Source organism: Scatophagus argus, chromosome 1, assembly GCF_020382885.2.
Source record: "Scatophagus argus isolate fScaArg1 chromosome 1, fScaArg1.pri, whole genome shotgun sequence".
NCBI classification, from domain to species: Eukaryota; Metazoa; Chordata; class Actinopteri; family Scatophagidae; genus Scatophagus; species Scatophagus argus.
Genome location: NC_058493.1, coordinates 12,592,735 through 12,619,986, shown reverse-complemented (window position 1 = coordinate 12,619,986; position 27,252 = coordinate 12,592,735). Strand labels below are relative to the sequence as shown.

The 27,252-nt window shown below is 39.6% G+C and overlaps 2 protein-coding genes across 6 annotated transcripts in view; both read left to right on the top strand.

Annotated features, from left to right (window-relative positions):
- Window positions 1-2: 2 nt before the first annotated feature.
- On the top strand, window positions 3-20,831 carry cnsta (consortin, connexin sorting protein a). Of its 5 annotated transcripts, none has more exons than XR_006842978.1 (13): window positions 3-228; window positions 2,959-3,047; window positions 3,398-3,802; window positions 5,398-6,131; window positions 9,013-9,043; window positions 10,313-10,399; window positions 11,433-11,514; window positions 12,634-12,655; window positions 12,928-12,994; window positions 14,155-14,720; window positions 15,214-15,398; window positions 16,684-16,837; window positions 16,970-17,111. XR_006842978.1 is itself a non-coding variant. In XM_046383886.1 (13 exons), exons 2-13 carry the CDS (start codon window positions 3,035-3,037, stop codon window positions 17,176-17,178), a joined length of 2,523 nt encoding a protein of 840 aa, XP_046239842.1. In that variant the 5' UTR covers window positions 3-228; window positions 2,959-3,034; the 3' UTR covers window positions 17,179-20,831. The 5 variants fall into 5 exon arrangements, 4 of the variants coding, with proteins under 4 accessions (XP_046239842.1, XP_046239849.1, XP_046239869.1 ...); XM_046383886.1 differs by having other exon boundaries at window positions 15,214-15,366; window positions 16,970-20,831; XM_046383893.1 differs by having other exon boundaries at window positions 3-299; window positions 15,214-15,366; window positions 16,970-20,831.
- A 1,363-nt stretch (window positions 20,832-22,194) lies between these two features.
- Window positions 22,195-27,252, top strand: part of smyd3 (SET and MYND domain containing 3) — a 65,929-nt gene continuing 60,871 nt past the window's right edge. Inside the window, exon 1 of the mRNA XM_046383833.1 lies at window positions 22,195-22,431. Within this exon, the coding sequence (XP_046239789.1) occupies window positions 22,271-22,431 (161 nt within the window). The 5' untranslated portion in view covers window positions 22,195-22,270. The remainder of the gene's footprint in view (window positions 22,432-27,252) is intronic.

Genomic DNA, 27,252 nt, shown 5'->3' with positions numbered 1-27,252 from the left:
CCGCCTCGGAAAAAAAAAAATCCACGTACTAACAGCGTAGAAACAGAAGATGGCGAGAGCGCATCTTGCGTCAGTAGATTTTCCACCAGCAGTACACATTTCAGGCTTGGTGACAGCTGTAGCAGCGACCCCTCACTGTCTGCTGGTAACACCTTCAGTCATCACAACAACATCACCTGCAAAGTGTCAGATGCCCGAGCTTTTACATTTCTGTCAGCCTTTGCAAACGTACGTACCATTTGGCTCCTTTGTGTCACTGAAGCTGTAACGGCTAATGCTTTGAAAGCTAGGACGTGATCGTAAGTTAAAGGTTGCGGTTTATATTTTTAAGGTTTTTTTTCCGCGCCGTGGTGCCCAGATGTGTCTACTATGCCGAGTTAGCTCACGTTAGCTAGCAACAGCAGTCTAATGGTTTACATACGTTCTTGCTAGCTAATCTGTCGCTGTTGCCGTTTAGCTAGCTTATTATTGGGTAGTCATTAATGCTCTCTACCTAGAGCCAATTTAATGAAATAGTAACGTTACAAGCCTGTCAGTAAGCATATCGTTTACGTTATAGCTACTCTGCCTGGACCGTAGCGATAGCGATTAAGCTAGTCTCCTCACATCATATTCACTGTTACCAGTTAGCTGGGTTTAATCAAACACAGCTAGTTTAGTTTTAGTCCTTTTGCAACTAGCGGTTAACCAGTTAACTTTAACAGAATAAGTGGTGGAAAAGGCTGTCGTTGTCTGGTGTCACTGTATGTGTATTTTCTGTCACTACCTGATACACTTGTCTGTGTTTACTTGGGGTCATCAACTTGTCTAACATTAGCTAGCCGACGTTAAATATACAACAAACTTCTAACTAGTTAGGTCACACATTTCTGGTTGCTGGCTTAAACTGATGACTCGCCAACAGCAATGTCCCACCTCTTTGACAGACTCCGGTGCAGGTACTGCAAATGTGTCACGTTTCATTTGCTAACAAGGTTTTAGTGAGTTTACCTAATTTATATGTAAACATAACCTGAAGGTTTATCATTTCATGTTATTTTTCTGGGGGGCTAAGTTCCTGGCTGTAGCTCTGCTGCCCCATTCATTTTAGTGGCCTCTAACAGGACGGGGGTTGGCAGACTTCCCTTCTCCGTTTGTCCCTTCTTCTGTGTTTCATTATTTATGGTCCCCTGTGGAATAGAGCACAGACAAAAAGAGGAGAGAATGGATGATTGTATGGACGGATGTCTCTGCGGGAGAGGGACGCTACAGGATACTTTAGATTGAAAGAAACATCCACAAAGCATGAGGAATTGTATGACAGGTACAGTGACACCTGTGTGGGTAATGTGAAGGTGGTTGTTGCATAAGCCTGAGTGTTACAGTTGTTTACCACGATCTGGGACTGTTTATCTTCCAGAGGGATATTTAGAGCTTGTAGTAACTAGACTTCAAATCTCTCTCATCCCATACTCAGTTCTCTTTGTATTTCAATACCTTGTCAATATCTGTCTGTTAGAATATATGACGTATGTGTCCAGAGGTCGTTGCCTCTTATTAATATATAAAGCTTATGCAACCTAGAGGCAAGATGGTTATGTTCTCCCAATGGTTCTTACCTCCCTGTGGAGACAGCAGTACTCAGTGTGTTTATGGGCTTACCTCCCAAGGTATTTCTTTGTGTACATGTTACCATATTTTTTGAACAGTTTTAATGAGAATATGCATACAGGAAACTAAAGTTGTGCTTGTTCAGACTTGCATTTTTATTTTTGCTGTCTGAGTTGTCTGAGTCTTATACCAGGCAATACAGAAAGAAAGAAATAACAGTTAAAGAAAGAATAGTTATTGCCGCAGGAAATCAGGGCAGCCTAATTCCTCTGAAACAGGCTTTTATCAGTGTGTATGCATGTGTTTATGGAGGTTTTGAGGTTGACTGACTGAGGATGACTGTTGGTACGTTGGATATGACTATGCATACTGATGCCAGTGATAAGGGTCAAAGTCAGTGCAAGAAGTCATTAGTGTGTTTGTGTGGGGCACTTTACTTGGAAAAATATTATAAACCTTTAGTTTTTTAATTTTTAAATGGAATATTGGTTACTTTTGTATATGTTGAGAGTTGCTAGTTCCTTTGACAACTGGAAAACTTGGTCACATCAGTGCTATACTAGTTTTGCTTTAGGTGCCCTTGGTAATTAATGTCGCACCCACTTGAATCCGTGTGTTAACATTAGTGAGCAACAGTGACAAAGCAGCTTAATACTGCCTTCATAGCTGTCACTGTTTCTTACAGGTTTAGGACTTGAACAGAGTTTTCGGTCGTTTTTTTTGTGTTTCTACATAATACCTGTCAGGTTTGTATCTTAACCCTTTATAGGGCAAGTGACCATATTTGAGCACTTAAGCTAAAGGCCTCATGTTATTGTTACTGTTATTTGGTACCAAGGAATCAAGGAAAGGCTATTGTTATTATTGTTACTGGACACCATCAAGGAAAGGCCTAATGATGTTATGATTGTTATTGGGTAGCGTGAAGGAAAGGTCTAATGTTGTTGTTTATGTTTTGATATGTATTTATTGCAGGAACAATACATTGTCACTTTGTTCAACTTGATTGTCTACATGAAAATGCATTTTTTTTTTTTCAAAATGTTACAAAAATAAAATGGTCACGTTATTTGCTCCTACAGCACTCCGGGGTTGAAATTTTGAATTTACAAGTATTTCAATGAGTGTCCTTCAAAAGGTTAGGAGTTTGTGTCAATCCTGCAGGAGAAGGTGTTGCACTCTGGAGATTTTTAAAATCTTTTTAAGCCCTAGGGTTTGTTTGGCAAGTCTGGAATGATGCTAAACTTGTTTCCTAACTCACCGTTTCTCACTGTCACTGTTGTCTCTGAATAGAGTCTGACTTTATCTGTGTTTCTTCTGTTGTTCATATCAGCCTGTGGTTTGTCTCATTCTCCTCTCTCTCTGCAGGCTTGAAGAAGGGCTTGTCTAATAGACAGCACAAACCTTCAGGCTGAAAGGTCACACATTGTAACGTTTGTACCAGATGGATCATGGTGGTGAGTATTTAAATTTAAAAGCATAACACAAAATATAAGGTCAACATATTTAGGTCCAGGAGCCTCAAAACCACAATGTAAATACTAATTGGATGCGATTAATTGCCAAGATATCATTACCTCAGGCTTTTTTGAGTTTGAGGAGGGCTGGGTGCAGTTTCTATTTCTACGCTATTGTTCCTCTGACTTTAGTTGCAACTGATTAATAAACATGTAGTCATAATCAACTGAAAGAAGTTGATACTGCATTATATAGGAATTCAGTTGTTCTTTGGGTTTCTTACTTCTTTATTTAGTGTTTTTGTTCATAAAGTTCAACTTTATGTTTTTTGTTTTTTTTTTATCACCAGGTCAGTTTGAGAGGGAGGGCAGAGTAATGTCTCAGGTTCAGGTGGGTGAGGTTGACCACTGCGATAATCTATCCAGCCCTGAGACTCTCACTGCCCAAACTCAAAATCTCAATGAGACAAATATGCTCACAAAGACTGAGAGTCTCTCTCTGTTGCAAAAAGAAGATGGAGGGGGGTGTGACCTCATCCAGAAAGCTTCTCCCAGTGACAATGGGAAGGACACGGTGGAGAAACAGGAAAAGGAGGGATATATGGAAGGAGGCAGAGAGGATGATGAAGAAGACATTGATGAGGTCATGAAGGAAGAAGAAGAAGAGGAGGAGGAAATTTCAGAGGCATCAAGCTCTCTACTTCGCTGTCAGTCTCCAGACACTCCCATGACAGATTCCTCCTACTCAGAAACTGGTAGGGAACATACACACATGAAAGAGAAAATCATATTATACACACATGGACACATACTTTGACACACCAGTACTCTTTCAGATGTTTGTTTCTTTCTTTTTTATGCAAGTAATACTTTTTTTTGTCCATATGGGGGCACAAATCTCAAAGAAAAAAATGTCAAGCTAACAAATACATAGCTGAGCATATTATCACTGTATTTTTTTATGGCTGACACGTTGGGAAACAAATGCTTATTCATACATCCAACAGACTCAGAAGAATATGTGTATTCATTTGGAGTCATTTTTCTGGCTACCTGGTAAATGTCTCCAAGGTCTTTTCATCTCCTCTGGCTGCCAATCACTTAAAACGGCCAGTGAGTGATATAGAACTAAACAGAAATTTTGCTGGAAAAATGAAAACAAAGAGCTCAAAGAAACCACATTGCTCTGTGGTGTAGAGTTGTATTCATATTGCATGCATATTAATTTATTGTCAGTGTAAAAACTAATATATTTACAGTATAAAATAATCTAAGAGAAGATGTAGAAAAACACACTAACATCAAATTTTCCACTTTTGGACAACATCAGTGCATGTTAACATCTACAAATTACAGCACTTTAATCTTTAAAGTGATCAAAGCATCTTATTTAGCTCGGTTCAACACCAAATAATCTGATCATCCAACAAATGTCAAGTGGAAATATTATGCCTGGCAATGCATGATTAAGTGTTTTTAAGTATCAGGGACACTAACTCACAAATATATGCTGATCATTAATCTAGCAATTCTAACAAATTCTGATCTGTGAAGCAACAGTGTCTTGAAGGTCACTGCTCTGGTCAGATTCTGGCTTGCTCACTGTTTTAAAGCCTTTTACCCTAAACTTGATTCTAATCTTAACCTTAAATCTAAGCATTAACCTCAAACAGCCCTTTAAAGTTGAGAGGACCTGTCAAAATGACTTCAGAAACAGATAAGTCCTCACAATGCTTGTTTATAGCAATAAAAATATTGTCTATACTAAGATAGCAAGTGTGTTTCTTGTTTCCTGCTAGTCAGAGATGGTATGGTATCTGTGATTCTGTTAGTCAAACAGAACCAGCTTATAGCACACATCTGCACTTCTATATTTGCATCTACTCTCACTCACACACACAAACTGAAAAGTCGCTGTATTGGTAAGAATGTATGTTTTAACATGCCACAATTGATTTTAGAAGGAAAGAATGTGAACATTTCTATTGCTCATTTGCACCTATGAGGTATGTGTTTATAGCTTATGTCTTAAATCTAAAGCAATCCATCTGTTTATCTATGGATTACAGTGCTTCATCAGTACATGTTCCTGTACTTTAACAAGATCTATACTACTTATAACAAGCCCAGGAAGTTGATTCTTTTCAGTTTTCTTTTCAACTCCTGAATTTTGTTCCCAAATACAATTATCAGTATTGTACTGGGACTGTGCTTAACTCTAACAGGCCGTTACACACCTGTGTTCTCAGGAGTTGTGGAGAGCTTTTTGTGAGTCATATTGTTTCAGGATGTTCTCTGTCTCTCTCTCATCATGTGCTGTGCTCGTTGCTATCTTTCTTTCCTTCTGTAGGGAGTTTGTTGGAGACTCCATATCCTTTCAGCCCTGCAACCAGTCCAGAGCCTACATCCCCTGTCATTCCAGTGGTCGGTCCAGAAGTTGCATATCCCATCAGTGAAGTGGCGCTGAGCCAGAGTGATGTCAAAGTGGGGACTCGTGCCTCCAGCAATGAATCAGTTGCCTCAAACACAGGGTCTATTACACTGGGTCCCACCTTCACCACAGGGCTTGTAGATTCTGCCACACTTACTATGATTTCTGATTTAAGGCATACTAGCCCACCTGTGCCTACATGTATCAGAGAAACTACAGAAAGGATTGCAAAAAATGCTAACTTAACTGCAGAACATTTTACCTCATCCACAGAGCCCATCTTCAACCATGGGCTCACATGCACCAGAGGGTTTTCCAGTTTATATGCACCACCTATCACCTCAACTGCAGAGACCTTTACAGTAACTGCTTGTGCCACAAGGCTCAATACTTCCATCGCTTCCACTCCTATGAGTGCAACAACAGGACCCCTTACCTTCACCGCAGGGCCTATGACAACTGGCACAGACTCCACTTCCACCACAGGACCTATAACCTCAGATTGGAAACAAATTACCTCCACTCCACTGCCCACTTGTTTCTCAGTCTCCACCTGCACCACAGGACCTATTCCAAGTCCTGCTCTGCTGGAGTCTCTTGAGCAGTTGGCACAAAGAGGAGATGACACCCACCTTCCACAGTACCTTCACCAGGTAACCTGTTGTCTTATTTCTGGCATACTGTGTGTGAGATATACAGAACTGTGTATCAGCAGTCACTCATTTGAACAGGCACTCTTTCCTCTGACGGTTTCTTAAAGTTTTCCTTACTGTCTTTCTGTATTTTTAGTCTCCTTAAATTTTTGCTCTCACCCTATTAAATCACTGTTATCCACTCAACACCATAATCAGAATGGCACTTTGTACCCTGAGGCATGGGTGTCTTCAGTGTCTATAAACACAAACACAAAGTGCAGACAAGCACACTAGTATGCAGATAAGCTGCACTACAGAAAAAAAACATGCACTGTCAGTCTTTCTCTGCTCGTTTTGCTCCAGCATAGATCTGCGTGACTGGACATGTATGTTATGGGGTGTGTGAATGTTTTCTGTCAGTTTGATTTACAAATCCCTCCACCAGGCACACCTGAGCTTTGCTTAATTTGAGGCAAACAGGTGTGTGTGTGTGTGAGAGAGAGAGAGACACCAAGAAGCCACTAAGCCAGTATCATTGAAACATTGTAAAATCCGAAGAAGTTGCCTTTTCTGTATAAATTTATAGATTTCTACGCAAATACAAATATTTAAAAGAAAATAAAGAGTAAAATTTGACAAAAAGACAGAAAGTAGAGCCACCAGCTTTTGTTTTTCCACTGTCTCCTGTAAGTGAGCTTGTAGAGAAAGTGACGTTTCACTTCTGGTAATTGCACAAAATGATCTTTACAGCAGTTCTAATCTTAACCTAATAATCAAAAGCTATCAATTATTTGCAGGTACAAAGAAAGCTCATCATTAAAGGTCAAGAATCTTTTGTACAACACACCTATTTCCAATCCTGATGATGAACATATTTGTGCACACTCCTGTTTTGTTTACAGCAGGACTTTGCAGGACTTTACATGACTAAGTAACTGAAAAGCCATGAAGAATGAAGGGTCATGTACATGGCCTGAATTTGCAAAACAATTGTTTTGAAACACAAGGTTTTGAGGGTTTGGCATGTGGACAATAACTATATTGACAGTGGTGAATATGATGTGCTAATTATTTCCTCACTTACAAGTAAATCTAACAGTATAACAATAAGATGCAGGTTAAAATGGAACTGGGTGTGACTGTTTTAGGTAAGACTTCTTTTCTGAAATTTTGGAGTTGATGAATCATATAATAACTTAACATGTACACTTGTAGTCGGTATTCAGAGTTAGATAAAATAGTCCAATTAACTAATTAAGTCATTTAAATAAAACTGGTCTAGGTCTGGCATATTGGTTTTAGGAAAAAGAAAGAGGGAGGGAGAGTCAGGATCCCATAAGGTTCAAAGCCAACACCATTAACATAAATATGAATTGTGGGAGAACAAACAGAGAACACAGCGTGGAGGGCCAGTGAATGGAGAGATTGTTCAGACTTCATTGAGTACATGTCCAGAAAAATACAGAAAGATTAACATTACAATTAGTCTAATCTGTTTTATTTATTGTATTCTCATTCTCATCAACATTGAAAGGTAAAATCCATCTTCATCTGTGAATGTACTGTATATTGATGTTCACATCAAAAAATTTGCATGGAAGAAATCCTGAATCTTAAAGTACGCTTGTATGTTTGTCTTGTCTGTGGCATAACTGATGTTAAAAAAACAGAAGACAGGTTTAAACTCTTTACAGCTGTGTATCTGAACGGTGCCAGTAAGGCAGTTAGCTACAGATGTCAGTTCAGTCGTCACCACATCTCTCTCACTGGAAATACAAGAAGAGCCTTCTGTGCCATTCTCCCTCCCTCCCTCTCTCTCTCTCTCCCGCCCGCTCTCTCTCTCCCCCCCTCCTTCTCCTTCCCTCTCTCTCTCTCTCTTTCCCTCGCTCTCTCTCTTCCTCCCCCTCCCTCCCTTTCTCTCTCTCTTTCCCTCTCCCCCTCCACCCTTTCTCTGTCCCTCACCCTCTTCCCCTCTGCCCTCTCTCTCTCTCTCTCTCTCTCTCTCCCTCCCTCTCCTCCCTCTCTCTCTCTCTCTCTCTCTCTCCCTCTCCTCCTCTGCCCCCTCTCTCTCTCTCTCTCTCCCCCTCTCCCCCTCCTCCCTCTCTCTCTCTTTCTCCCCCCCTCTCTCTCTCTCTCCCTCCCTCTCCTCCCTCTCTCTCTCTCCCTCCCTCTCCTCCCTCTCTCTCTCTCTCTCTCTTTCTCTCTCTCTCCCTCCTCCCTCTCTCTTTCTTTCTCTCCCTCCCCCCTCTCTCTCTGTTTCTCTCCCTCTCCTCCTCCGCCCTCTCTCTTTCTCTCTCTCTCTCTCTCTCCTCCTCTGCCCTCTCTCTCCTCCTCTGCCCTCTCTCTCTCTCTCTCTCTCTCTCTCTTTCTCTTTCTCTCTCTCTCTCTCTCTCTCTCTCTCTCTCTCTCTCTTTCTCTTTCTCTCTGCTTGCCTCTCTGTCTCACACACAGCCGAGCAGCATGAAAGTGACACTTGCTGAAGAGAGGTAGAGTGTCCACCACGGTCTCTTGTTTTTTGTCTTGCATTTCACTCTCACTCTCCTTTTCACCTTTGCTTATGTGCTTAACTGCTTTTTTTTTCTAATTGTGTTTTGCTTCTGAGATCAGATTATGTTTTTTCTGTCATAGTTAATGATTGTAAAGGTCATTGAGGCAGTCGCAGCACAGTCACAGCTTTCTTTAGAGTGGTTTTTGTTTTCTTTTTTACTTGTTTTTTGTACTTTGTCACATCTCAGTTTTGGATCTTGTGTCATGTTCAGAAACCAACATGAGGAACAGTTCCAGTCTGGTTTCAAATCCCTGTTGAGCCTGATTCACAAATTCTAATATGATTTCTGTGGCATTACTGAAAACATGCACTTTATTAAAAGTTTGAGTTGCTCTCTTTGTCTCTCTGCAGATTGCTGAGGCCTTTGTCCTTCATGAAGACTGTATCCTTATTGTTGTGTCTGTTTGTATTGTGGTTCGGTGGAGGGGCGCAGCTTCTAATTTTAATTTGTGCTAAGTGTGTCATACACTTATCTCCTCTGTGCTTACTTTGCTCCTTGTCTGCTTGTCCATACAAGTTTTTTATTCATGTGTTATTTTAAACTGCAGTTCATTTTTTACGCTGTATTATTTCAGATGCTATGCTTAGATCTTAAGGAGTTGGTGGACTGTAACTTTACTGGTAAAGTTAAAGTTCACTCGATACCTCACACCTCACCTTTTACAGACAATGAAGTTAAAAAGAGCACAGAAGTGGACAGTGTAAAAACAACTTGAGCTTGAAAAGAGAAGATAAGAAAACGCTGAACAGAGAGAGAAAAGAAAGCAAGATAAGGGGAACATGAAGAGGGATAATTACAGGAAGGTGGAAGAGTGAGGAAAAGCAGTAGTAGCTTAGCTTGCTCATCCAAAATACCCAGAGGCTCACAAGGTAGAGAGGCAGAAGGACAGAAGGAACATACTCAGACGGAAGACAAGTACTCAAATAGATTAACCCCAAATCTGTTTAGTGGAAAGGAAAGAAACTACAGTATGCTGCCAAATGACTTCCTTGTCCGATGAATAAAAATTGCAGATAATTTATAATGAAATGTTGACATTCAGCACTCGATGATTCAAAAATCCCTTTTAGTGAGTTGTCTCTGTATCATTCTGATTAATTGTGGCTCATTATGTAGACCCTCAACCTCATCCAAGAAAACAGTTTTGAAATTGAAATGTTCATCATCACTTTGTGGCGCAAACACACTACATGAATGCATTGCAGCCAGACTAACAGAAAGAGACACCCTTATACAAACGCTTAACACTTAGTCAATAAAGATAAAGTCTAAAATAGAGTAGAATGAAGGGATGGGGGTGCACTGAAGGGAAGAAGAAAGGCAGCAGAGTGAAAGAAATTGAAATTTTGACAGGTTTAATCAGAGGAAACCCATGCAGAGGGAGGGAAGAAACGTGAGAGTCAAACAGTAGGGAAAACTAGCTTAGCTATGTCAAGCATGTATAGAAGGCTAGTTAAGAGGGAGAGAAAGCATTGAAGCATGTCAAAGAAGGATTGTGTTTTTGCTGCTTATATCCATAAACATGAGACACTGCATCCTGGAGTGCTTACTTCTTCTTCTTTGGCCTGACTCTGTTTCCTCTCTGTCTCCGTTTGCCCTCCTTTTTTCAGTATAACTTTGTTTTTGTGTTTCTTAACCTGTGATGTTCAGACCAGCGGGCATTATGGTGCATCAAGCTAGAGAGACTCTACCACCAGAGACTATTGGAAAACCTGAATGCACTACAAGAGCAGTGGGGTAATGCTTGTACACACAGCACACTTGAATCAGATACACACGTACACAGACGTAGTGTATATTACTGTCTATGTAACAAAATACTTGTTGTGTTACTTGTAATACAGATTTAATATGTTAAATATTCAGAGTACCTCTAGCTCTGGGTACTCTCTTAACCAGCAGAGTTCAAACTTTGTCGTGTTTTTGGGTGTTTCTAAAAATGGAAACTAGAGTTTAATATCTTGGAATCAGAAATATTCACATGTAAAGATTAAATAAGACAGTGCAGTTTATATACAAAATGTATATAACCCATACACTTGTAAAAGAATGTGTTGGACTATGCAGTCCAACAGCTTTACTTTCAGTTGAAGTTTTGGGGTTTCTTGAGGTCAGGGCTGCCCAAAGTGGGACCCACAGGCCAAAGTTGGCCTGCTGTAAGTATGACTTTGGCTCCCCAGATGTTTAAGGAAAAAAAACATCAAAAGACTTTTAGAAAACCATAATGTTTATGCTTTATTATTTTTATGAGTTAAATGCTCTTTGTATATAAATGATTCACAACTATGAATCATTTTTTTTATCTGAGCATGGCAGGCAGACATTTTTGTGGAGGAAATCAGTCCGTTAAGGGAACTTGGGGTGCAAGTGCCATTTTGCATTTTATCAATACAATACAATAAACAGGTGCTTGTTCGTGGTCTGTGACCCACAAGTAAATTTCAGTTTTGGCCTTCTGAGGGAAAATGTTTGGGCACTCCGATTTACATATTGCTGAATATCCTCCTTGTCATTGTATGTGCCCACATGCTTAATATGCAGAATAATAAAGCATAAGACTACTTGACCATACGACTTCACCTCTGTCTCTCCCAGTAATTTATATTTAATGTAGTTTCAGTGATCACATAATGTAGATTCCATCAGCAAACATTTAGGATTATGATTCCAGATATATTTTTATTACTCACAGGGCAGCTCAGCTCATAAAGGCTCCTTCACAGTTACAACCATACTTCAAGCTATCTGTATCTCTGTGTGTCTCTCTTAGAGCGTCAGTGCAGAACGACTTCCCCTGACCTGGCAACTCAGCATCTGGACACTCTTAAACACATCTGCCAGACGCACAATCGGTCAGTCAGCGTGCATATGTGTGTCTGTGTCCTCTTTGCAAGTACATTTATTCTTTGTATTGTTTTTATTTATTGTCACCTAAACCACTAGATTTTCTGAAAGGTACTGAAATGCCTGTCATATTTTTCAACTTTTGTGGTTTCAAGAATGCTCTCAAAACCACAGGGTTAACTTGTATTATATGCTTTATATTGTCCTACCGATGGCAGGTGACCTTGGAAATACTTAAAGATATTTAAACCATAATTTAGTCCAACATTTTGGGAAATATGCGTGTTTACTGCAGGGGTTTTACACAGAACTATGATAAATGTGCAGCTTGTGGTCAATAAATCGTTATAACTCTGCTCCTTTGTGCCTAAATGCCTAGATTTACAGGAATACGTATTTTTAAAGTGACATTGTCATTTTACCTAAGATGAAGCTGGGATTGTATACAAGCATATCTATCTAAATGTCAGACCTTTTCTTTAAATGTAGACGATAGTCAGGTTACCGACAACATGTGTGGTGATATATTTACAAAGTGTTAATTATCACAACACGATAATCAGTCACCTGCAAAGTTACTTATTGTTATTGTTATTATTATATGACTCTGTATGTGTTGTTTGGTGAGGAGTGTGTGACGTGTGTGTGTTGTGGTGTGTGCTCATTCAAGTGTAACATATTAGTCAGGTGAAGCCCACCTTGGCATCTTTCAATATTTAATAAGACATTCTCAGTGTACTATACCTGTCAGACACACACTCACTCAGTCATACTATACTATATTGTAGTATACATCTGTGTTTGTATGACTGTGTGTATGTGTATCTTTGTGTGGTGAGAACTGCAGTGATAGTTTAAACATATGGTCCTTTGCTGCTGCTGCTGCACTTTTGGACATTTGAGCCATCACACTGCTAGGGTTTCACTTCGCTTAACACACACACACGCACACACACACACACACACACACGTTCTAACAGCCAGGGAGATGTGTTTGGGCTAATATTAGATGGGGAGAGTAGAGAGGGGGTCAACCATTTTTCACGTCTTCATTTACTAAAACCAAGAACAGACCTTCAGTACCTACACCATCTCACTCTGACTCTCCGTCTCTCCTCTGTTCATAGACCAAGAGCTGAAGATGCTGTGGTAAGACATTCATCATTTTTGTTGTGTCTGTATGTGTGTGTGACTGAGAGACTATTTAATATAAGAGAATATAATAATTAAAAGATACTGCAGTATAAATGTGTATTTTGCATTTTAATGCTGTGGTTTACACCTCTGTTGACTTTAGTCTGCGTGCATTCATGTGGTAGATTTTAAATAAAGTGTAACTTGCACCTTACTACTGTGTGTAGTCTATGTAAATGCAGTTGTGTGTATCACTACGTAATGTATTTATTTATGTGTGTGTACAGTGGGCATCTCTGGATGTTCTGAGGCCTACAATAGAAGAAGGTGGTGCACTGCCTCCATGTGCCTCAGGTGAGGGGGTGAAAATGTCAGTGTGACAACTGCATATTTTAGACTTTGAATTAACTACAAACCATAAGGACTTAACATTTCTGCCAACCAAAAGGAAAATTACATACTACAATGAAATGCATGTAAACCAGTGTTTCCTTGGAAAGCAGGAACGCTGTATCTCAAGGTCCACATACTAGCTTTTTTCTACAGCTTTCAGATGAAAGAAGAATGAGCTCTCTCAGCTGGAAGTCCTGATTCAGTTTGAAGTATTCGGTCTAAGACAAGCAAAACCATCTTAATGTTGCTGAAAGCTCTTATTTAAGTCATGAGACTTTTAATATTCTAACATGTTGCATTTTCTCAGTGCATTGTTTTATTTATCAGACATCGGGGCAATATCTGGTACCGTTTCGTGCTGGTTTCATTTCATACTGTGTGCATGTGTATGTTGCAAAAGGCCACAGGTTTGGTCTTTTGTTAAAAGAACAGTTCACCCTGAAATCAAAAATGCATATTTTCCTCTTACCTGCACTGCTGTTTATGTTTGGGTTGCCAGAGTGTGGAGATATCATGTGTAGAGATGTCAGCCTTCTCTCCGATGTAATGAACTAGATGGCATGTATTTTTAATTCTGGCATGAACTGTCCCTTCAGTTGATGAACCACAGGGAAGTCGAAAGAGTATAAGGTGTGAAATGCATGCACTCAGTAGCTTTGATGTACCTGACTGTTCAGAAGGGTGACAGGACAGTGTATTGATTAGTTTTACTTTCACAATTGTGGCAAAGGACAAGGATTTTGTTATTAGATCAAGAAAACCTGTTTAATGCTGTTGGTATTGGCTAATTGATGGTGCTACTCTAAGCTTGCAAAAGATTTTTACGTACAAGATTTGCCTTGGGCATTTTTTTCCAATTGGTAGTTTTATTTTTAAGAAAATCTTAATACTGAAACTTACAGAAAAATAGATACATGGGAAATCAGATGTAAGCAGCTTCCATTTCATTGCACTGTGTGAAAAGATGTACTTTTAAAGGTTTTATGTCTGTCTGTTGAGGACCTTGGGCTTGTATTTGAGAGATGTTCTCCCTGCCTGTTGTAAACAAATCACTGTCACCGTAGAGCATTTATTTTCATTCTACTAACATAAACTTCACTCACCTTCCCTTTTTCATGCAGCCCGTCAGGTTGATGGAGAGAGAGCCGAAGACTCCTGCCATTTTCAGAGCAGCCATCCAGTCATACCCTCCATTAATTTAGTTGATAGGCTCAGTTCCCCTGAGATCTCAGAGAAGGACAGGGAAGACCCAGACAGAGAATTAAAGGAGAGGGATGGTTTAAATGGATCTCAGCTGACTGACAGGCAGGGCAGTGACAGGGAAGAGGGAGAGAAGGAAGGAGGGGAAGGACACGCCATTTCAGTCATAAGAAATGAACTGCACCCCTCTACAGCTGGAGAAATGGATCAGCCCAAGCCCGCAGAGCAGCAGGGAGGAGACTTTGGTCTAGCACAGGAAAGGGAGGCAAATAGGGAAGAAGGAGAAACGGACAAGGAGGAGACAGCTGAGGCTTTGGAGATGGAAGATGAGGGAGAGGACGAAGAGGAGGAGAGATTGAAGGAAGGACACTCTTCTTTTTGTCAGAAAGCTCTCCCAGTGGAGACTCTAGTTAGTGGGGCAGAGGTGGAGACACAACAGCTGCAGCAGGAAGCCCTAGCTGAGGAGCAGCTACATGAGGAGACCCAGGTACCTACATCAGAATATGTTGTTTACTTATAGCAAATCAGTGTAAATATAGAGAACTGCATTCAATATTTTACGTCTGTTGTTTAATTTATCTGTGAGTCACAAGTATGTTTTGATACTTATTTTACACGCTCGTTTGCTGAAATTATTTTTCAGTTAAACAGTACCAGGATCAGTAGGACAGTTACTTTCTTCTCTTGATGAGGTTTGAGTTGCTCTTGTGTTTTTTACGTTACAGTGGTTATGAAAGCTGATACTAACTACTCATTTCCTCTATTTATGTTACCAAACCATTGTTTCTATTGCTGCAAATATAAATTGGCTCACTTCCTCTATTTCGCGTATTTTTTTAACTTGCATGTGTTGCTTTCAGTAAGCATTGTGTCATAGTAGACCGACAGAGAATAGAGCAACATATCGCTGTCTCCATAAATATTTATTGATATCTAAGTTATGATTTCATCCCATTGTCACTAAAACCTGCCTGGTCCAGGAGGCCCAGCTTCTTCAAGAGGCTCCTATGAAGCAGCAGGATCAGGGTGAGGAGGAGGAAGAGGAGGAGGACGAGTATGAATTAGAACAGGCTGACCTCATCAGAGAAGCTGCCTCGCTGGACAATATGGCTAAACTCATCACTGTAGAGGAGGTGTGCACATCATCATACTTGTTTTTGGATGAGTAAGGGACAGTAACCTCGTCAGACTTTTCATATGTTACGTGTACGTCATGTTGGATTGATTTAATTAGTTTTAATAGTTTTGGTCATTTGTTGATGCACTTGTATGAATGCTGATATGCACGAATGTAGTGTTAGGATTATGTGTACAGATGTGTATATAACCTGGCATGACTTGTTACATTTCGTCTTCACTTAAGCCCAAGCGTCTAAAGAAATAACTGTTGAGTTCAACGAAAACACACTGGTAGAACAACAACACATTATTAGAACGATAACTTGGCAATTAGACGATTTGATGACTATTTTAAGCATTATCACTCTGCGGCTGTCCACTATGACCCTTTTCTAATGGACAGCACAGCGGCCCCTTTGAGGAGCACTAATGGTATTACCTGGCTATTACCAGGATACCCAGCCAATGGATTTGTTTGCTGATATGGAAGCCGATTTGTCATTTAACCCTTCCTATACAGAGAGTTGAAATTGCATCGTTTTTTTTGTTGCGATTAGTTCAAAATGGATGAATACTTGAAATTAGTTCTGTATCTTCTTTCGATTTATTAGCACTGATTGTGTCATTACTAAGCTTTATGCTCGAGCACTACTGACTGACTTATTTTCATAGTTCAGTCTCTGTGACAGGGAACAACAAAGCACTTTTTCACTTTCTAATCTGCTTCCAATGCAAAGGATCATAAACTACAAGGTTTATGTGGAAGTAAATACTGATCTCTGATCAGTTAGTCAGTTGTTGTCTTTCGCATTTATTATACAGCTCAATCTGGAAAGTAGTTTGATTATACCTGGCACCTTTTCAGATCATGACTATTGATGACTGATGTTTATTTTGGACACACTGGTTGAGAGGAAATTAATAAATCATTTCACGTGTCACTCAGCAGGTAAATGTATGACTACATGATATAACAGTAAGCACAGTGATTGGTTAATGTGACAGGTACTCTGTCTGCCCTTCATAGTCTACCACTACTTGGCCAAAGTTCATCTGCAGTCACATTAAGTAAAGCAAACGCTTTTGCATTGAGCCTGGCATGATCGTGTAAGGTCAAATGTTCACTTCTTCTGTCGTAGGAAAGCAGCTTCTTTTACTGTATGACTATAAATCTGTTGGAGGGAGCATGTTAGTGAGGTTAATGTTCACTGCTGTTCATATACTGACACCTGGTGGACATGGCCGGTGAAGATGTTGCTTATGAAGATCAGATCAAACTGTATTTTGTATAAATACAAATTCTGTTTATCTTAACACTTTTCTTTCCTCAGATGTCTCCTGCCTCTGGCCTGGTCTCCATATTGAAAAAGCGGAGTGTTTGTGTGGAAAATGTGAGCGTATCTGGTAGCTCTGAGCCTCGACATGAGAATCTCCCTGCCAAAAGACGCGTCCGTTTCAAAGTCCCTGATGATGGCTATGAACAAGGTTTGTATTATCATTGCTTTCGGTGTAGAGACTTGTATCTCTCCTTTAACGTAAGTCTCCCTGGATTATTAGTCCACTGCTCTCGAACGTCTGTCCAACACACTGCATCTATCCCTCTGTCTTTCTCTGCAGATGTTGGCGGTGGGGACTCCTGTCTGCTTCTCTTCCTGCTTTGTCTGGTTACTGTAGTGATCAGTGTGGGTGGCACTGCCCTTTACTGTGCCCTGGGCGATTCCCACTCCTCAGTCTGTCAGGACTTTTCCAGAAATGCCGACTTCTACATTGGCCAGATACAGCGCGGGATATCTCACATCCAGCACTGGTTCACTCCTGGGTCGTAGCAGCAAGCAGTTGGTCAACATTGTGGAGCCACTGGCGATACAGTTTATTACTGTAGGTTCCAGCAGTTCCTGCTGCTCCCTGGAACAGTATTTTTTTAAGGTAATGGTGCCAGATGGTTGTTACGGTCTCTGTTGCTTTGTGAAGCAAGTGGTTGTTATCCTGCCAAACTGGCTAAATGATTATATCAGATACGGCTGGCCTTTGAAAGCCTGCTCAGTTAATAATAGTAGGTCGGATGTCCCTTTGCAGTGCTATTTTGAAAGGGAAAGCAGAGCAGGGAGGGAAAGAAGATAATTGGAGAATGGAGACTGCATAACAGAGGAAGAAGAACTGACTTATACCTTTCTCAACCCTGTCAGGATTGTCAGGATATAAAATTTCAAGCTATGTTTATGTGAATTGATTGTCCTGTTGAACACATAATCACTGTCAGCCAGTGATACTCACTGGTAGATCAGCCATGGCTGGATACAAACTTTCACTGACACACACTGGACTCCAAGACTCAGTTCCCTCAGTTAAGAATAAGAACAAAATTAAAACAGCTTCAACCAACTGAGATGTAAAAAACTACATATGATGTATAGTTTGTTAACTGGGGGTTGGGGGCACAGAGGTGCCCTCTCCTCACACTCACTGCACAAAAGAAGTGCCCCAAAGGGCATTTTATAAACTGCTGCAACCACTAGTGTAGCTTTTAATGTTGACTTTTTAAAATCACAAAAGAATTTTTAAAATACGTAAACTATTCTGTACGTTGCTCCTCTGGGGTCAGGTGAGACAAAAATTATTCACTTTAAATCTGAGCTCTCCATCACAAATTTGTGTTCATGGATTAGGAGACTATGTCCAAGGTTTAGCAGTCCGTGCCAGTCAGGCTGCATTCACTCCTCCTGACTCACAGGTTTTGATGACATCGCTGCATTCTGCGCACAATCACCTAATTTTGGTTAGATTGTTGACTTTGGGTACAGTTTACCAATCTGTGTGCGGAGTTTTAGACCATGCATATGAATTTGTAATCTGAGAGCACAGATTCACACATGCTTGTGTGTTTTCTCACCTGACCGCAGGGTGGTCAGCTGGTCATTCTGTGGTCTACTACTTGGAATGAAATCATTTTGTCTTAATAATTGTTTTTAATCAACCTTTGAATGAATCTTTGGAATGTAATGTTTGCTTTGTGTCATCTGTGGGGCATTTCTATACTGTCAGGAAAAAAATATTAAAAGATTTATTTTGGTATTTAGCAACATTTAGCTGTTTATGGACAACAGGCACATCAAATATGTTCCATGAGGGGAAAATTGTATCATTGCATATAACAACTGTGATGTTATATCACACATTGCATTTGCAGTGAGCAGTTACTGAAGATCTGTGTAACAGCTTTACAGCTGTTCTCTACATGTGCTTTCCCTCCCTTGCACATATTTGACGCAAGTGTCCTGTCGCTGCCTCTTTCTGTATAAGTACCAACAGTGGATCTGCAGTGAGCTGATGTCTCTGCCCCTGGAGAATAAAAGTCCAAGTTATCTGTTTATGGATTCCAGTGAGCTAGATTTAGCTTTGTGTAGCATATGCAACATGTACGGGAAAACAGTGCACCTCTGTATATTGTGAAGAATGTTTTACATGTTGCACAAATAACTGGTACATTTTTTTTTTAATATCTTGCAATATTTTTGCAGGCATTGTTGAGTTGAACTTAACGCAGGCTTTACATGATTTAATCAGACACAGAACGTTTTCCAGACCCACAAACTGGTATCAGATAGTAAGGTTCAGTGTGAGAAGTACACACCAGTAATCATTTGTAAATGCCGAACACAGATAACTTGAACAAGAAAATTCTCCACTCTTAAGCATGTCTGACGAGGTGTGGAATATTTCAGTAAGAGGAACTGATAAGTGAGAACTGTAACTGCACAGCTAATGTTGAACACAAACAGTATTCAGTGTGTGTTTTTCGGTACAGCCCTTTATGCTGATAGGATCATTTAAAGCAGCGTTTCAGTACAGCTCTGCCTGCCTGTATGTTTGCTGTTCTTAGGAGCTCTGGGCATCATCCTCAGTGTGTGATTGTTCACATTTTTTGCAACTCAGAATGATTTTTGCCTTCTTAAAGAGTCATCTATTCAACTTTTGCCATTTTTGTGAGATGTGTTTTTTAAAAAAAAAAAAGGCTTTCACTTTTTTTCAGCACACTAATACTTTAACTCTTATTTCTAATCATTTCAAAGCATTTATTAGTCTTACTGGGGTCATTTTGTTGCTTAATGTCACTGTTTGCTTCGTCAGGCCTCCAACCTTTTTATGTGAAATTTCAACATATTGCAATGTTTGGTGTACTGTTAAATATTTTCCCTTAATTAGGTGTAGTAGTGGATGCCATGAAAATATTTGTAGGAAAAACACATAGGTCTTAATTGCCAGGCTCTATCAAAGAGGAAGAATTCAAGTGTCTTACCTATACATTTATTCAAGATAAAACCATATTATCTTTCTCTCGTAGTGCGTCACTCACAAAAAGCTGAATGTTTGTTTGAGATATGAGGTTTTCTCAGGACATAAGGAATTGTAGGTTGATTCTTGGTTTTATTTGCACATGTCATCTGGCTGGTTCAGATGACAATCACTCAGAAAACCTCTAATTTAATCTTCTAGCTGATTTTAATTATTTATAATACGAAGGATGGTGGGTGTAGGTGGTTAAGAACAAAAGATGAATTTGTATTTTGTGTTTGTTTTTTTCCCACTGTATTATTGTCATCATACATCAGACAAGTTTTTCATCTCTTAAATTACCATTTGTTCTTAAGGAGGCTTTGACAGAGAGTTACATTTCTTATTTTATAACCTAACTCTGAATTGCATCATCTGATCATTATTATATGTGGTTCATTTTTATTTACTTCCCCTCATTAGTTCCTGAAGATGATTTGAAACTTGTGAGTTTGCGGTTTGCTGTCATTATCATTGTCACAAACTGTCAAAATGTTCATCTGTAAGCAGAGGATATATTTTCATTTGTTTTACCCATATGGTTATTAACAGACAAGTAGAAATGAATGAATGAAAAGCCATTATTTTTTGTGTGGTGAAAGGCCTTTTATGAATCGTTTGATGAGCTCTTTCATTTTGTTCTTACAACTTGTAATAATGTTAAAAAAAAACCCTCTTCCAAGCAGTTCTCAAAAACGTTGAGTGTGAGCCTCCATTCTGTCTCCTCTGCAGCAATACAGACTTGTGTTTTTGTTCACGGTGGGAGTTAATGGGTTGAACTTGGTTTTTCAGAAATGAAAAACTGAAACTTTCCCAGCTTCAGTGTACAGAGCTCACAGATGTGCTGCTCCAAGAGGTTAAGAGGTTGTCTGTCACACTTTGGATATGATTGTTTCTCTCATGAAGCAATACATTCAGTTGAAAGTCCCTTCTTGTCTATAGCCAGTTTACTCATCCAAAGCAACATGTGAACACCACAGTGAAGAGACTAAAACTTCTAAGGGCTATGGTCACAGAATTTAATATTGTAATTCTGTAAAACATCCTGCTGTACCTTTTCATGTATCTTTTGATTATTTTAAGTCTGGATTCCCACACAGGATGCATGTTTAAATTTGCTGGAAATTAAACTTGCCTCATACATCTAGCCTGTGTTACATTCAGTTTTGACAGTAAACCAAATGCTTGTTCAGTCTAATTTTAATGATGCTATTCACGCACTTCAGACTACATACACCAGTTTGTTCAAGGCCACTGAGGATGATACTTGACATTAAGGTAATTCTTCTTTGTGAGATTATTTTCTCTTCATCAGAGTGTTCTGTTCATACTGACTTGAGTAAAGTCTGTGGCTTGAAAGGTTATTATGTTCTTGGGAAGTACTTAACTGTGGTGTTGTGTGGAGGCATTTATACAGTGTGCAGCAGACTCCAAATCTGTCCATGTTTAAAATGTTGCGCAAAAAATTGACAAGAAGGATCAGTGTGAATTTTGCTTGACTGTGAGATGATAAACATCACTCATGACCTGCGAGGACAGACTGACCCTCTGTAGACACAAAAATGTCACTGGACTAAGCAAAACAAGAAACAGCAATTATTTTTGTAGATTTGGTTTGTCTCCTGGAAAGCAACACACGTAACTCGATTGCCCATGACAAATGTTGAATCTTGGTTGGAAATCCTACTTACATATAAAACATATAAGAGCCAAGCACCAAACTTGTCTATGTCATGTACCGTATGTAAGCGATGACTCATAATAAATAGAATCAGAGTTAATTAAAAATGACAGGATATTGTCATTGTGCCAAAGATACATACTTGTATTGCTTAGTAGTCACAGCAATTTAGATAGCTAGGGAGATGGACAAGGGTTCAGGGTCAATGAGTGGTGTCTCCCCTGTTTATGGTAGTTGGTCACATGACATATTTGTCTCAGTATTTTGACATCCAAGTTTGGTGTTGAAACAGAAACAGCAGGACATTCATGCTGGCGATTGCTGACACAAAACATTAGTTTACTTATAAAGGTCAGCTTCAAGTGTTTGGAAGGCTTTTGGACGCATTATTCGTTTTTCTTAGTACAGGACTTCGAAGCTGGAGCTTGAAATCCACACAGTGGATCCAATGTCTTGCCTGGAAACGGCCAATCTTTTCCCCCTTATGTATTGTCACATTTTGAAATGAAGCATATTTCTTGGAATCCAGGATTACAATCAAAGTAATTAGAAATGTCCTAATTGCAAAGTTGTGTACTCTATCCTGTACATATTTCTGTAAATCTTTCCAAAACCGTAGTGAAAATTCGTAATTATAAAATAAGCCTGTAAATGACTTCTGTCATGCACGTCAGTAGAAAGAACAGTCCAGCTGTAAACCTCTCATGGATCAGGGATTTCTTAGCAGTAATCATTTTAATTATTTATTCGCAGACAGAAATTTCTCGTAGAAGGTAGGAAACAACTGTCAGATAAAGTTCATAACGGATAGGAAGGGCCGGTACGTGTGTGCGACGTCATGACGCAACGTGTGCGTCCTTTGCGGATGTAAACACTGCTCAGTTCACGTGGAGGGAAAACCGACCATGGCACAGAAGCTGGAGCGTTTTGTCAGTCCAGGGAAAGGTAACGGTCTGCGGGCGACAGCCAGGATCAAGAGGGGCGAGCTGGTGTACTTCGCCGAGCCGCTGGCGTGCTGTGTGTCCAATAAACTGGCCAGGGATGTCTGCCACCACTGCTTCACACGGTGAGAGACACATCAGTATCCTGCTTTTAAATGAAACGCTGCGCGGTACGTTAGTTAAGTATCCTGTTCAGTTAGTGTCGGTCGTTTGCAGACGGTTGACTGGATAAGGTCGTGTTTCTGGGTCATACCACATCGTGGTCGGTCTGTTTTCGTTACCAGTTTGTATGTGTGTCATGGACTTTATTCACAGCTTATGGTAAATAAGGATGCATGTCGGTGACTGTGTGCTTGCGTGCAGCAAACGGGTTTAATTGTTTGCTGCTTAAAATGTGGACTTTCTTTAGTTGATTCAAATTAGTTCCTCAACTGGTCACTAGATGGCACCGTCGCTCTGTCGTGATTTCAGAGGTGGCAGGAAGGCTGGTACTGTGTGGTGTGTTCATGACAGTTTGTATTTGAACGTGTTAAAATATTGAAGTTATTAAAATCTAATGTCTTTGTGAATATGATGATTACTCATGATAATCTGAAGGTCTCACTGTGAAAAGTTTTTTTGTTTCTGCACAGACATTGATGGCGCTTGGCTCAGTTAAAAAATGCTGCTCTGCCTAGGTGATATTCATGGGAAGTGTGGTCGGGTTCACTGTGTGGCAGGCCTTGGCATAATGATTAATTTTAACGTTGTTTGGAAATACTTACTACTAATTAAAACACAGTATCAACTGATGCAAATATGAAGGTTGGCACTGCTTTATTCCATGTTTTTGAGGCCTTGTCTTGAAGAGGGATCATCTGCAAAACATCTAGTTTCATCCAGTAGGGTTAGGTAGCATCTTATGGTGTAAGAGCAGCTTGGAAAGTGTAAAGCGTTACAGTTGCATTCAGTGTGCATACAATTGGAACACAGGCTACTTCTTCCAAACATCATTGTGTTCTGAACCTTGACCTTCTTACTCATACATCTGTTGCTGTCCTGTATAGACTGTATATTAAAAATATTAATCATGCACACTAGTCACAAAAATATGTAGTACCCATTTGATGTATTGTTGTCTGTAATTGCAGCTTTGCTCGCTCAGCAGCTCAGACAGTGTGATTTATCTTCTGCTGCACAGAGGATTGTCTGTCAGAATAGCGAGGATAGGGTTTTTCAATTCTTGGTTGTTGTAGAAACAAGGCAGGCTTAGTGAAAGAGGACCCTCTCCATATATAAAAGGCTCATTCTAAGGTAATGAAAACACAGTAGTTCTCAGATTCAGGGAAGTATACCCAAATTATATCATTATATAATGATTATATTCCGTTGCTCTCTATAAACTCTAATATATAACCCTAAATCCAACACACTGGACTTGTGAGAACTTTTTTTGGCTAATACACATGGTGCATGCTCCTTCTTATTAATCTGTACTCATTGATTTGTTTAGCACACAGTAAACCTGAGGCCATGTATCACAGGAATACATCACACAATACACAGAAATGGGGATGAATGCAAAAGATAACAGAGTCCCAAAGCACATTTTGTCCCTGGGTCACTACAGCAGATAATTATTAATTATGATTATTAGATGAAGATGAATGAAGAAGATGTATATTTACTGTGCTATATCTATAATACCTCTGGTTGTATTGAGCCATTGTGAACTTAATACGATTTTACAAATCAGAAAGTAGTTCTGTTCTAATAATATTCAATTTTTTTATGATGTTGTGTATATGATGAAGTTCTGTATCAAAATACTGATTTGATGTCAAATGTAATAATAAATAATAATAATAATCCTGCGGGCCACTTTTTCTACTTAGATGTTCTGAATGTGGCAGACATGTACAATACCTCCTTCATCTGCACTGCTGCTTACTCTACTGCAGCCAAAGCCACTTCATCAAGTTAAACAGATGTGTGTGGCGTTAATGAGAATGCTGGGCAGAGAGACACTTTACAACGTGACAGTATGTGCTGGTTTCTGATGCAGGCTCTTCAAGGTGAATAAAGGGTAAACTACTATGGGCTATATAGAGTATGTGGATGAGCCTTACTAGCCAACGGAGGATGATGGATGATGAGAGCAGTTAATGCATATAACCTCTGGGAGGATATAAAAATGTAGCTCATGACCAGTTTTGATTTCCACATGAAGGTAAAATTTTATTATGGAGCACAATCAATTCAGCAGTATCTGTGCACTCTTTATGTCTCCTCTTACTCCATCTGAAAGGATTATCCCTTCACTTCTTACACTGTGTGCAGTGTGGTGTGCCTTGTGTAAACACAGCAACAAGGATAAATACGAGCTCAAACGGAAAGTATCTGACATACTGTCAGAGGTCTACGCTATCAGGGATCTTTCTTTTGGTGAAAATGATCAGACTCTCAGTCTGTCAATATGTTTTCATGTTGGACTCTGGCTCAGGCTTGCAGAGGATTTGGAAGGTTGTGCAGATAGACGCCCCATGGTTTGTACTGTGCTAAGGGACATGAGAGAAACAAGGACTTCAAAATGGTGGATTTTTGAAGAGATGCAATGAAGGTGGCGATGATCTACTAAAAGAGACAGATGTACTATAAAACAGTTTTGTGTGTGTATGTACTTATACTGTGTATGCGGTATATACATGCATGTAGAAGTATATTTACATCTTACAAGTACTGAAACAGCCAGTCAGATTTATTAAGTAAAGATACCTTTATGGTTACAGAGTCTCAAATACGTACGACCCCTTGCTTTTCCCAATTTCATACATATTTTATAGCTGCGTTTAAAACAAGGTATTTTTTTGGCCTCTGTTAAATTTGTATAGGCTTTTCAATAGCAAATGTGGCCTTTAGCTTTTTTATGTTGCTTGCAAATGGCTCATACAGTTTATGTTTATTGCATGTTTATTTGAGGTTTGTACTGAATATGCATTCTGTAGGAGCTGATTATGTGCTGGGTAAATAAGAAACAAAGCACACAGCACAGCATCCAGTGCTGTAAGGTCCATATGATCCATTATAGGAATACTAGGATTCATCCCTTTCTTGAGTTTCTATTCCATCACTGTCTCAGTGGGCAAAACAGCTTATCTCTGCTACCAAAGTACATTTTGTATTTATTCCTACTCCCACTGCCCTTTCAGTAATAGTCCACATAGCTCTGACAAGCATCCATTTTATCCACTGATGACGAAGTTAATACTAAAAACTGTCCAAATACCCCCGAGAGAGATACTCACATCCTCAACAGCTTCGTGGACAGCAGCAGAAGACTGTTGCCATGTGAATGTGAGCTTAGTCATTTTGTCTGACTAAGGAACAGCTATCAAATACCCTGCAGGGAAGTAAATGTGGAGAATTGGTGCTACAAGAAATAACAGCAGGGCAGTATTGTTTATTTTACATAATTTGAATTTATTCCTCCAGCTGCTCCTTTCACAGATAGTCAGATTAAAATACCAGAGTGTGAGGCAAGATGAACATTTGTCACAATAGCAGACCTGAGGGATTGTGTGTGTGTGTGTGTGTGTGTGTGTGTAGTCCCTCTCATCTAGATAGAGAGACTGAAAAAATAAAAAATTAAAGCCCACCTTATAATTGCTAATCTTTGGTGATCTTTTGACTTCCCATCTAGCACCATCGTTAGGATAACATACAGATTTTTTTTGGTGTTTTGTTTTAAGTCTAAATGCCGGCAAAACTACTGACATTCCCATCAGAATCAGAAGCCTTTGTTGTCATTGTACAAAGAATACAACGAAATTGTAACAGTCTTGGAGAGAGTCAGCTGTACTTTGTATTTATTGCTCATTAGCAAATATTAGAGTGCTAGCATGCTTAAGGTGATGAATATTACCCCTGCTAGAGCCAGAGTATTTACACGTCTGCCTTGGTGAATTAAAGGTTTATTTTGGCCAAACCAGAGTTGGTGATTGTTGGAAAAGTGAAAAGACCAACCACGATGGTTTTGGTGAGTTTCTCTTGAGTTTGACTGTGTGTTTTATATATATATCTGAGAGATAATATTGTTTTTGTTAATGGAGCGATGTAACATCTGCTTCATGTTAAACAGAAAGGATCTAAATCTTTAATGAAAAGGTCTATCTCTGCAGGGACCCTTTCCACAATGATGTCAGACACTTAGAATAACATTCTGAGCCTGTCAGTGGGAAAAACACGCCCTTTTAGTGGATGTGGTTTAATGTTTGTTGTTGGTACGCTTTTTGTACCTATAAGCATGATCCCAATTTCTGTTTTTGCCATTGGGCTCCCAAATAAATACCACCAAGGTGATGACTGTCACAAAATCACTTTTATTTAGCTTGCTTTGGTAATTACAGCAGGGTACACTGCTGTTGTCTGTCAAACGTAAAGACTTACCACAACGAAATGTGACAGGTTAGAGTAGCACACAGTCCTGAGGGATCAGTATTTACATTCACATTAGCCACAACGTAATACTGTGTCATTTCACATGTATAATAGTGCAGACAAGTGACAGCAATATGTAAGAAATAAATACCTATACGTATGAATGCCATAACTTTGTATTCATCATGTTGTTATGCATTTTCTACAGTGCTTGCACGCAGTCACTGTTTTTCCATTGTGAATGGAGGTGACATTAAATCTGTTATGCTCCAATACAGCAAACTGAAATGATGCTGGTGATCTTGTAACTGCACTTTTGTCCGCTAGTCATTTCCAAAATATTTGTACCAACTGAGAAGTTTCACTGTTAACAGAATCTGTAACCTAAATCCAGCCTATTTCAAATCAGTGTCAATACGTACATGTGAACTAAAGGGCACACACACACACACACACACACACACACACACACTGGTATATATACAAGCAGTCAGTTTTAGGACTGCTGGCTACGAGTCATAACACTATAG